This window comes from Bactrocera neohumeralis, chromosome 5 (genome assembly GCF_024586455.1).
Source record: "Bactrocera neohumeralis isolate Rockhampton chromosome 5, APGP_CSIRO_Bneo_wtdbg2-racon-allhic-juicebox.fasta_v2, whole genome shotgun sequence".
Classification (NCBI taxonomy): domain Eukaryota; kingdom Metazoa; phylum Arthropoda; class Insecta; order Diptera; family Tephritidae; genus Bactrocera; species Bactrocera neohumeralis.
In genome coordinates this window covers 20,256,987-20,269,467 of record NC_065922.1, presented here as the reverse complement: position 1 = coordinate 20,269,467, position 12,481 = coordinate 20,256,987, and the positions used below count along the sequence as shown (strand labels likewise).

Sequence of the window (12,481 nt, the reverse complement as noted above, 5' to 3'; positions counted from 1 at the left end):
TATAGGAAAGCTTGAAAAAATATGGTATATTTAGAGTGAGTTTTAATTTGCCAGTCGACAAATGCAAAACTATTCTATTAAATTTAATTGTTTCATATATTCAGTTTCTGTTTCCATTATTCAGTTCCTGTTCTTCCAGTTTCTGTCTGTATTGCAATTATTGAAATTAGACGAAATTTCGCAACTTTAGCTTATTCTATTTGTAGAAACTTTTTTTATGGTAAATAAAAAAATTCTGTTCAGTTAAAATCTGTTTCTGTTTCCATTTCTGTTATCATATTTTTTTAAGCTCACACTAAAAATATAGAATGAACGCAAAATCTCATGTAGAAATATTTATATTCGAATAAGTCAGCTGCTATTGCAGAATTTGGGAAAAATTCACTCTAATATAAGAGATAATTAAAGTACTTTTCGATACCTGCAGAATCAACAACAGAATCCACAGTAAACTTTTGTAGCATAACTATTTCTATATAGTTCAGTAGTCAATTGAGTTTCTGCTCTTCATACGAACAATTTTCGCACCCAATATACTGAAATAACAAACCCATTCGACGCACGTGCTTGCAACTAACAACAAAACTCGCAACCTGCAACATAGAACTTGCAACATGTTGTATTTGCCGGTTGCTTCCATTGAGAAGTGGAACAAAAGCAAAGCCAATGTGAATATTATAAAAAAATGCCGCGCACGTCACCGTTATGTCGTCAATTTGGAAGTATGAACAGAAATACTGCAACAACAAAACCATAGTAGAATAAAAAAACAGCAATAAGAAAGCCACGCAAGTTGAGGAATTAGCACTGGAGTGAATAAATCACTAAGGGTATGTGCGCGTGCGGGTGTGTGAGTGTGTTGACGCCACTACTACCGAATTGAATTGTCCAGCAAATTAAGCGAGTTTTTCATGCGAATTTCCTTTTCAGTTGTACCGTTGACATCGGCACGCATGGAAGTAGCGAATTCGGTTAATACTCGTGGCGCGAAGTTATGAAATACCGTTATAGCTATAAACTAAGGGTGGAGTGCGATTATGTGAAGTTGTTTAAAAAGTGTGAAATGCTGAATTTGCACAAACAATTACATATGAGCAGAAAATAAAAGCATTGCAAGATGTAAAAAAAGTGAAGTTTCTTAGTTCCTTTAATATCTAAAAGTTTTCTCGGGAATTAAAGCAAAATGGCAGTTGGCCAAATGGTTAAGTGTAAGCAGCATATGACAGCAGTTATTGGAAGGTTCAGTGACTTGGTGAGATTCTACAAATTTTTACTTTCGTAAATCCCTAGAACTTACTATCAAATTTTCCAATATATCCGAAAAATTCAGCAGTTTGGATAAAAATATGTTGCAATTGTTGTTGTTTCTCCCAAGGCCTCTAAAACCATTTTTCCAAGTTATAGAGTGGGAGAACCTTTGAATAAGGTTAATAGGAAGGAAGAAAGTAATCTAACTAAAAGTCGTGGAGACATATGCGTATGAATAGGACCTTAGTCAAGTGTTTGACTTCACCAGGACTCAGCTAAACTTATAAAATGTTTGTCGATTAAATACCTACAAGTAGCCAGAGGCATATAAATTTCCTATTTTCCTATAGGTTGGAGCCTGCTTTGGCTAGTTCATCTGCTTGGCACCGCCCACTTTTTGGTGAAATCCCATATCTCGGAACCCGACTAAGCGATTTCGACAAAATTTAGTACATGGCATACAGACAACAATCACGCCTATTTCCCCCACAGGGTTTGTCCGAAAAGTAATAGGACTGAGTCGATTCAACACAATTTATTGAACCAATCGTTACAATTCTTTAAAAACTTTCAAAATAAGCTCCTTCTGCGTCGATTTCGAAGCATTGAAGGCGTCACGGAAAACAAAGCATTCTCCGGAATAGCTTTGGGAGCCGAGGTGCATGCTGCTTGGTACCCCTCTGCCGTCTCAAAATGCTTGCCTTTCATTAGCCTTTTTACGCAAGGAAACAACAACATTCCGGGAGGGTCACATCTGGGCTGTAGGGCAGCTCCTCCTACTGCTGCTTTTCTTAAAAATATACAAAACAAATTACCCCACTGAAGTCTGAAGCTTCAACATAACCTAACAGTGTGTTGTTATATACACATACATACATATATATAAATTAAAACAAAATATCTTTTAAGCCCACACACTTCCAGCAATAAACGGGTATGTGGCACAACAAAATGTACAACAACAACAAGTCACAATTAAAGTGAGTTAGTGAAATTTATAAGCACAAAACAAAAACAAAAACTGACATAAAAGGCTGCACTTACCAAAGTCAGCGAATTCGTCACCGAAATGCCATGTGTGGCTGTGTGTGTGCTTGTATGTGTATTACATGCGCAAGCAAAAGTGAAGTGGCTGTAAAAAAAGCATAAAAAGCAATAATCAAATAAATAAAATCATGCATAAATCCAAAATAAAAGTGTGTTTATGTGTTGACGTGTGTTTAAAATTGTAAATGAAAATTTAAAAAATTAAATATGAAAAGTCGAAAAAATACGCTCGACTCATCCGACGAGGACAGCATAGAGCTTTTGGATAAACTGAAGCATGTGCACGTCGAGTCCGAGGCAACTAGCCATGTGCTGTGCTACAAGGAGAAAAGCTGTTGGGAGTCTGTTAAATGGAAATCGGCGCTGAATCATATCGGCTTATTCATATCGCTATCAATCTATGTAGGCGTAGGTGGGCTGGTGAGTGGATATACAAATATACTATATATTAATTATTTATTAAAGTTCTTAAGCGATTTTTATGATGCGGTATAGAAAATTGGTAAATATGTAATTCGAAAATATCAAAAAAAAAATTAATTAAGTATTTAAGTATTGTTATTCATTATTAATATTACTAAATAAATTTTTTTTTTCTAGTAGTTAATTATTAATTGATAATTAATTAATTATTCTAAATTATTATTAAAATTAATTAATTGTTAATTTACTAAAAATAATCATTTTAATTTAATTAATTAATTTAATTTTTATTTGTTATGTTAAACAATAATATATTATTAAAAAGAAAAAATTAATCAAAGTATTAATTATTAATTAATTACATAAAATAATTAAGTAATTAAATTTTAGTATTGCTAATGAAAAATATAGGTTTTGAGTAATTAGTGATTAATTAATGTTTAATTAATAATTTTAAATTTTTATAAAAATTAAATAATTACGAATTTACTAAATATATTAATTGTAATTTAATTAATGAATTTAAAATTTTTTATAAATTATTTTAGCTAACAATAATAATATAATTAAAGTATAAAATTAATAATTAGTTAATTAAATTAAAAATTTATTTTTTTTTTGTAATTATTCACTTCTTTCTTTCTAGTAATAATTGTAAAATTATAATCTACAATAATCAAAAACATTATTTTTTTTTTAATAATTTGTTAAGAATACTATTTTATCTTGAGTAATTAGTTATTAATTAAGGTTTAATTATATATTCTAAATTATTTTCAAAATTAATTCATTACTAATTTACCAAATATATTAATTATAATTTAATTAATTAATTGGAAGATTTATTTTTTTTATTATTTTAGTTAAAAAAAATAATATTATTATATAAAAAAATTAATTAAAATATTAATTATTAGTTAATTAAATTAAAAACTTTTGAAAATTTTGTCTTCCACCGCGGCGGTAAATAATTCGAAAATTATAATCTAAAATAATAAAAAATATTAATTTTTTAATAATTAATATTATTAGTTTAAAAATAATGTTTGTAACTAAGCCAAAGCTTTGATTAACCATGACTAATTAGTAATTAATTTAATAAAAACAAGTTTGACAATTGTGTTACAATTAATTAATTAAACTATTATTTTTTTTAAATATTAATAAGAATTTATTTATCAAATAAAACTTGTTTAAAAAATTGTGTAATTAAAGACATTTTTTATTTAACTGCTATTAATTAGTTAATAAAAAATATTATTAATTTCGCTTTAATTAATTAATTGAATAATTATTATTAATTAATTTTTTTCTTAATTATAACATTTTTTTAAATATGAAAACAGTAATTATAACATATATTTAACACAAAATAAATTAGTAACTAAATTAATTAAAAAACAAAATTTTTAGTTAACTATTAATAATTAATTAATTAAAATTATTATTAATTCTACTTTCATTAATTAATTTAGTAATTATTATTAATTAATTAGTTTCTTAATTAAATTTTTTTAAATTTTTTTACATCATAAATATAAACACATTAAATTAATTATAAATTAAATTAAAAAAAACACATCATTTAATTCCTTTTCCTTTATTTTTGAAAAAAGTAATAAAGAATGGCTACTTTATTTTTGTATTTTTAAATTTTTTTCTAAATTTTCAAAAAATTATGTAATTATTTATAAATAAATACCACACTTGGTCCATTGTTACGCGTGAGTCAACAATTATATACACACACCCGCAGCAAAACCACTAAAATATTTCAATCAACATGAAATTTAAATAATTCTTTTTTACATTTTCCTTCTCTTGTTCTTGTTGTTTTCGTTGTTGTCCGAGTATTTGTGTTTATCTTCAAGTGGCCATAAAACACTTAAGTGCTGCTAATACAGAAATTTCTGCGTGGGATTAACACAAGTGGCTAATTTAGAAATGGGAAAAAATAAATATGAAAACAACAACAACATTTCGATAACAAAAAAAGAGAAGACGCTGAAAGAGTTTCGAAATTTGTTTTGTGAAGAAAAATGTTCGCTTATTCATCATCATCAATCAATGAGATAAACTGGCGAATATATGGAAAAAGTAGCAAATGAGTTTTCTTATGCTTGTATGTATGTATGTGTATGTGGCATATATGTTTGCATGCAAATGTGAGTAATGAAGAGTAATGCCTTGTAACTGACCGCTGTCAATATCCATGAATATCTTATTTGGTCGCGAAGACAAATGTTTATCTCTTTTGACTTGAAAAGCATTGATAATCCCTGCGTTAACTTCAGAAGTTAATTAGCCAGCAAGAAAAATAAGAAGATCAACGAAATACCCAATTTGTTTAGTATAAAAACTTGTGAAAGCCAGGACGCTCATCTTAGCTCTTGAAAACCAATTTTTTCCGAAATTGTTTCTGAAATTATTTTACTCTTATTACGTTTTCGGCTGGTCGATTGACCACCAAGATCGTGTGATATCACACCGTTAGACTATTTTCTGTGGGGATATGTAAAGTCTGAAGTCTATGCGGCCATTCCCGCTTCGAATCAGGCCTTGGAGCAAAACATCACGCGTGTTATTCGCCAGTCGAAAGGCTGGAACGAGTCATCGAAAATTGGACTCCACGGATGGACCATCTGAGACGTAACCGCGGCCAACATTTGAAAAAGATAATCTTCAAAAAATTAATGCCAAAGAATGTTCTTTTGAATGATAATAAGCATTTTCCATTAAATTTGAAGTTTCTGTGTTTTTATACCCTGAACAGGGTATATTAAGTTTGTCACGAAGTTTGTAACACCCAGATGGAAGCGTCGGAGACCCTATAAAGTATATATATAAATGATCAGTATGTTGAGCTGAGTCGATTTAGCCATGTCCGTCTGTCTGTCCGTCTGTCTGTATATATACAAACTAGTCCCTCAGTTTTTAAGATATCGTTTTGAAATTTGGCAAACGTCATTTTCTCTTCAAGAATTTGCTCATTTGTCATTTCATATAGCTGCCATACAAACTGAACGATCGGAAAAAAGTTCTTGTATGAAAAACTTTTGCATTTGACGAGATATATTCACGAAATTTGGTGTAGATTATTTTCTAAGGCAACAATGTAATCTCCAAAAAAATTGTTTAGATCGGATTACTATAGCATATAGCTTCCATATAAACTGAACACATAGTTACTAAAAGAAATGCACCTGTGACGGGTATATTAGCTTCGGTGCAGCCGAAGTTAACCTTTTTTCTTGTTTTTTTATTTAAAAAAAAAGTTGGGAGCATCGAAATTGATCACCCTTTAGAAGATGCGTGAATTTCTTTGTTTTCAGCAGAGGTAATTCGTTATTCAGACAGCTTAATTGAAAAATGCTTTTATTAATGAAACTTTTTACAGTAAATTATATACACATTATATGTCAATACGAAATAAGAGAGGAAGAAAATAAATTTTATGCTCGCCGTTCAAGAAATAAGCTAAGAAGGTTAGAGATATCAAGTTCCTAAATCGCTTAAGATGAGCTTCAAAAACCAATCTCGTAAAAAGGCAGACATTTAAAATAATGCTCGTTTCGGAAATCCAATAATTTCTTTATGACCAAGAGAAATATGTCCATCACTAGAGTAGTAAACCTCTAAAACTTCAACGAACTAAGATAACATTTTACATAAACAAAGTTTCGAAGTCATGTGCTGCCAACGACATCAAATTTTCCAAAGGACATATTATTTTCTGTACACATCTGCATATACAAACATACTATATACCACATACTCCAATATTTTCTAGCGAACTACCATATGGCGGCACGGCTCGCAAGTATATATTTATAGCAATCCATGCAAAATTTAGTGCTATCACACTCCGAGCAATTCATTGATTGCATGTCGTGCGGTAATTAAACGCTGAGTTGGGCGACAAGTCAGCGCCGGCTGCCACAACTCCCGCTACCGACAAAGTAACGGCATACAACCGAAAAAGTTATTATGCAAAATTTGATATGTAAATATTTAAGTGGTCATGTCGCGACCAAAGAAATCGATAGGAAGCTCGTGTGGTCGCTCAAAACCGAATAGCTTGCAATGAAAGCCGCAGCGTAAATATTATATATATATATATATGTATATACTTGTATATATATCATATAAATACTTTGCGTTGTGGAAAAGCCGCTCGGTGAAAAGTCACGTGTTCACGTGCAGCACGCAAAGTTTGACGCCATAAAACGCACACACACCCATATACAGTTACATGCATGTGTGCGCTCGTATTTGCATAATCGAAAGGCGTCGTGTGAAACAAATCCATTTTGTTATTTGTTGAAGCGAAAAGTTGTGGTTTTCAGGCGATTTAAAGGTGCATAGAACTTCGGAAAGCTTATCAAACTTATCGCAAAGGATTGTTTGCCATTTTTTTAAGTAAAGAATTTAAGGTTGATTTGAAGCTAAACGAAACTTCACGTGATTTTTTCCACGAAAAATTACCATCGTGGGTTTTTAAGACAGTTTTTTCAGATCTTTTCAAGGAACTTCTTAAAATTATGTTTTACAGAAAAATAATATAAATACCATTGAGCATAATTAAAGTTTCTCCGGAGTTTATAGTGATTATTGTAGCTAAGATACGGGATTTAAAGCCAAAGGCAACTCTCTAAAGTAGTTGTTCGCGTGTTTAAATTCCCTTTCTGCATACTGTATGCATTCCTTGAAATTTTCGGTGTTTGTATTAATCAGCCAATTCATATATGAATATGAATTTATGACATAAAAAAACCGTCGGTTGACAAATGGAATTCCTGAAGATCTGTCTACATCCAAAAAGCAATCGAAATTTTGATATTTTCTATCCAAAGATGATTCGCAAATGTAAATAAGTTTTTAAAGCTTGAAAATTTGGCACTGATCGACAAAAGTTCACAGATCCCTTAGGTAGGTATTCAAATGCGTGCACTACTATTCTCTTCTATTCTCTGTGAACTATGGAGCTTTTTAAGCTCTAAGTATTCCATAGAACTTGGTCTCAACATCACCGTTTTAAACAGTAGAAGAGTGTCCTTCACTAGACCCGAAAACTTCAACGAGAGCTCCTGAATGGTATTCTTTCAAATCAAATAATGACTTCTCAAATGGTAGTTTTTGTCTTCTTTCTACTTCTTTCTACAAGAAATACTTAACTTGACTACGCAGGACAACTCTTAAATATATTGTAAGTTTAGTAACGAATCTTGATTCTTTTTTTATCATTATTTTTCTAGCTGTATCTCTTTGTGACCTTACGAGTACTGCCACTGCTATCAGGTTGCCAGTCACTATAAGAGATCGCTTCTTACGGTTATACCGCCTAAATTCAGTCTTAGGAACCTCTTTTGTTTTCAGATGGATGGGATGTACCACAACCTCCTGTCTCAGAGACTTCTATGGAGTGGAGCTGTTCCATCAATATGTTGGAGTGTTGAGTTCCCTGAGGTCGTTTGCTCCTGAGATCGCCGATTGTGACCTAGGTCGATACCTGTACGACCAATTTAATGATGACATGCTTAAAATGTACTTGAAGACTTCTTCTTCTTCTTTATTGGCGTTGACACCGTTTACGCGATTATAGCCGAGTTAACAACAGCGCGCCAGTCGTTTCTTCTTTTCGCTACGTGGCGCCAATTGGATATTCGAAGCGAAGCCAGGTCCTTCTCCACCAGGTCCTTCCAACGGAGTGGAGGTCTTCCTCTTCCTCTGCTTCCTCCGTCTCGAAAACTTATGAGCGACTTATAGAGTTTGGTTTTTGTTCGTCGAGAGAGGACTTTACTTTTCAATTGCCTACTCAGTCCGAAGTAGCACCTGTTGGCAAGAGTTATCCTGCGTTGGATTTCTAGGCTGACGTTGTTGTGATGTTTACGTGGTTCCAAATAGACGAAATTATCTACAACTTCAAAGTTATGACTGTCAACAGTGACGTGAGAGCCAAGTCGCCAGTGCGACGACTGTTTGTTTGATGACAGAAGATATTTCGTCTTGCCCTCGTTCACTACCAGACCCATTTGCTTTGCTTCCTTGTCCAGTCTGGAGAAAGCAGAACTAACGGCGCGGGTGTTGAGGCCGATGATATCAATATCTACTAATATCTACTTGAAGACTTGCCAGGGTTTTAACGAGACGGCGGCAATTGTGGTATTGGCCTGTTTGCCATTTTAGCAGGGTGTCCCCCTAACTTACTAAAGTCACAGAATACCACTGTCAACAGCCCGAAAGCAAGTTTTTCATATCTGTTAATCCTGTATATGCACCTTAATTAGAATCTTATTGGTTTCGATTTTGATGGGCGCGAGTACAGCGCATTTCTTTGTACAAATGCATGCAATTGGGGATATTTCTTTATCGGTTTCCATGTCAGTATGTCGCGTCACTGAGTTGATTCTCTCTCCAGGATAGGTATTCTTCATCTTTTCATAGCATAGCAGGAAATAAATGTACGTATGTTCGCCTAACTGTCTACAGAACTTATCTTAGTTAAATTCAAACTAAAATAGCCTTCTCACACCATCATAGAAGAACCTACATGTTTAAGACAAGCGCATGTTATGTGCTAAACTTTTTCTAATCTCACACCATCAATGAAGAACCCTCCGCATTTCACTGATAAGGTTTAATGTAAATTATTGACATTTTTAAAAAAATAAGTCTGATAGTTGTAAACTGCAGCCACAAGTTTGGTCTGGGCTCCGTTTAATGTATAAGTATTATTATCGACGGAAATTAATTTCTGTCACTTTGGTTAGCGACCGGTTCACTTTCTTAGAAAAGACTGGCGAAAAATATTTCGTTCTTGCATTGCAACATCTGGGTAAGCCTGTGATCATATTAAACGTCTCCTTCCTACCGTTTTATCAAAGGTCACTCAGAAATTAATCGCTAGTACCTCTTATTTTTCTTGCACCAACTACAGAAACACGTCGCGCGAAAATGTTTGTCCTGACTCTCAGGCTCGCAATCGTCGCTCGTTCGTTAACTGCGAACTACCTCTACCAAATCAGTTGGTGGACGCTCAGAAGTACAGTCGCGCAGAAAATCAGTCCACTTCCCAAAAAGCCCTGTAAAAAATTATTGACATTCTTAAAGAAAAATTCAAAGATATATAGACAAAATTCATTATCTTATCCGAAGTACCTTTCTAGAAATCGTTTAGCACAGGTCAGCAAGATTTTAGCTAGTATTTTTTGAAAATATTTTCAAACTGGTATACTCATTTCCACACATTATACATATAAAGGGCTTCATTATAAGTAACTACTTCAGTCGGTGGATTATATAGTACCCCAAGTAAATATTTTATTGAATAATTACAAAGTTTCCACTTCTGCTGGCGCTGCATTGCACGCACATTTCAAATCAGGTTTCAAATCACTTGCGCCATCACAATCCACCACTCTTAAGAATGTCCACTTGGCAAACAGTTTTAAGTGAGTGAGATCAAAGGTAAGAGTGTGTGTGTAACGGCAGTAAATATACGTGGCATTAAGACGTTACATGCAACATCAACATCAAGTTAAGATTTCCGTTAGTTGGCTTTTGCAATTTCCGTTCCATTTCCTTATGAATACGCGGCATTAAAACACTTTTTTCTCTTTTCATGTTTTTATGGTGCTTAATACAACGGCATTTGAGAGAGGGGTTTCCTTTTAAAGTGAATTTATGGTCTGGCGCCTTTTAATGTGTCACTTAGTGGCTATCAAACGATTTTTTCAAAGCATTCGAAAAATGCATTCTTATTTGTATTTGAAATTGTGCAATAAATTATACAATGTTGCATACATTTGAGGCAGGAATGCGCAGGTTTGTATATTTACTTGTATACTGCTTTTGTAAGCGCTTGAATAATCGGGCTGTGGGCTGCTCAGAAGAGCCAGTAATTCGAGGGCAATAGTACTTTTGACACATACTGTAGACTGAGACCTTTATAAAAGGTGGGTACACTGGCAAATTCTGAAAAACGTTGTAATAGGAACCACTGCTATTGAAACAAAATGTGAGTTTTGGTTATAAAATGGTTATATATTGGTTATATATGACAGCGGAAGCTGAAAATTTTATGCTACATACATATGTAATATGATGTAGTGAATCGTAAGCAATAAAAAACTCAATTTCGATTTTTTGGTGATACGTTCTTTGGCATTAGGCATAGATATATAGTTTGAGGACAAAAAGAAGGCGGCAAATTCTTATAATTCATATATTTATAAGACTCAAGGGGTTATTACCCCCTTTCATGTACTTGTTGATGCCAAAAAAAGACAACGCCTGCGAAAAATTATTTAGCGTTCCACAAGAAGCTCTCATCAGCATGAGCTGATGGCACACAACACCTCCCTGAACATAACCGCGAAATCTACTCCCAAACTAAGATAAGCTGTGTAAATTGATAAATGCGAGCCTGGCTACTCTCGAGTCTTCAGAGGCTTTGATTTCATTAGAAATATTTGGATTGCCAAGTAACCAAGTTACTTCAAGGCTGATTAGCTTGCTAGGTCAGGTACTTTTGTCTCACTGAACATGCTTGTTACGAGTCAAAACTGTATATTTCAGCTTCGGGCGAGCTCACCAAGCTATGTTAGTAACTGTGCAGTAGCTAGTTTGTTTTGGCCAAGAGTAAATCGTAAGAGGTCTACAGAGCTCTTCGCACTCAGGAAAGTTCAGCTTGCAGCAGTTGTAGGCGTTCTAACTAGATACTGCTCAATCGGGCTTCATACGTTAAGATTGCAAATTTTACCGGAAGCCGATTATATAATCTTCCTGAAATAGTGTGAGATAGAGTCATCTAAACACTTTCTTCTTGAACGCCCTGTCGGATGAAGTCTAAAGTACCTCGGATCTCAAGCCTTAAGGAATGTAAATAAAATAGCAGAAATAAAAATAAAATATCTAATCAGATTTGTGATGGGTTCAGAACGCTTTTGTCGAGAATCAATACCTAAATATAATCTAAGTATGATCTCTCCGCCATATTGATCATATATCAGCCACCTAACCTAACTCTGAGAACTGGAAATAGTGGGCTAGTGGTCATATCTGTAGATTATGGTAGATGAGGAAGCATTTGAAGCCCAATTCATGGATTTTCGCCATCGCTTCCACTGACTTGTGACACAGTATCTTGTCATTGTCTTGGTGAAACAGCACTTTCTTTTTCGGCAATTTCGTCCTTCAAACGGTCCAATAACGGTATGTAATAGTCGTTGTCGTTCCTTTTTAAGGTAATCAACAAAAATTATTCCATGCACATGCCACGCTACAGAAAACGTAACCTTGTCAAGCCCGTGACAGGATGGCACCATACCAGCGCAGCTGCAACAAGCCGCTAAGGTGTCATCCAACTTCTTGGCACCTATCTATGTGAGCTGCATAAGACTGGGTTACATTCCAAACGCCTGGAGACGAATCAGAGCCGAAGTCTTCAGGTCGATCAGCCTCTTCTCCTTCTTACTAAAAACACTGAAGAGACTGATGGATTGGTACATAAGGAAGCGAATTCCGAGGGACCATTTATCAAGAGCGCAACATGCTTATTGTATGGGCAAGTCAGTGGATACTGCCCTTCTTACTATCGTGTCATGGCTTGAGGAAGCCATAAGTTTTAAGGAATTTGTTGTTGGGACCTTCCTTGAAAACCAGGGATCTTTCAATAACGTTCTGCCGGAAGCTGTTGTAACTGCTTTGAAGGGCCTTGGGATTGAACCAAACCTCAAATACCTCTCATTTTCTGTCTTCTGTG

General features: G+C 34.0%; 1 protein-coding gene across 2 annotated transcripts in view; it reads left to right on the top strand.

The window, feature by feature from the left end:
- Positions 1–2,087: 2,087 nt before the first annotated feature.
- The window catches only part of LOC126758557 (TWiK family of potassium channels protein 9), a 93,759-nt gene continuing 83,365 nt past the window's right edge, over positions 2,088–12,481 (top strand). The window contains exon 1 of one of the 2 annotated variants that reach the window (XM_050472874.1): positions 2,088–2,715. In XM_050472874.1, coding sequence (XP_050328831.1) covers positions 2,503–2,715 — 213 coding nt within the window. In that variant the 5' untranslated portion in view covers positions 2,088–2,502. The remainder of the gene's footprint in view (positions 2,716–12,481) is intronic. The other variant, XM_050472875.1, reaches the window with a different exon arrangement.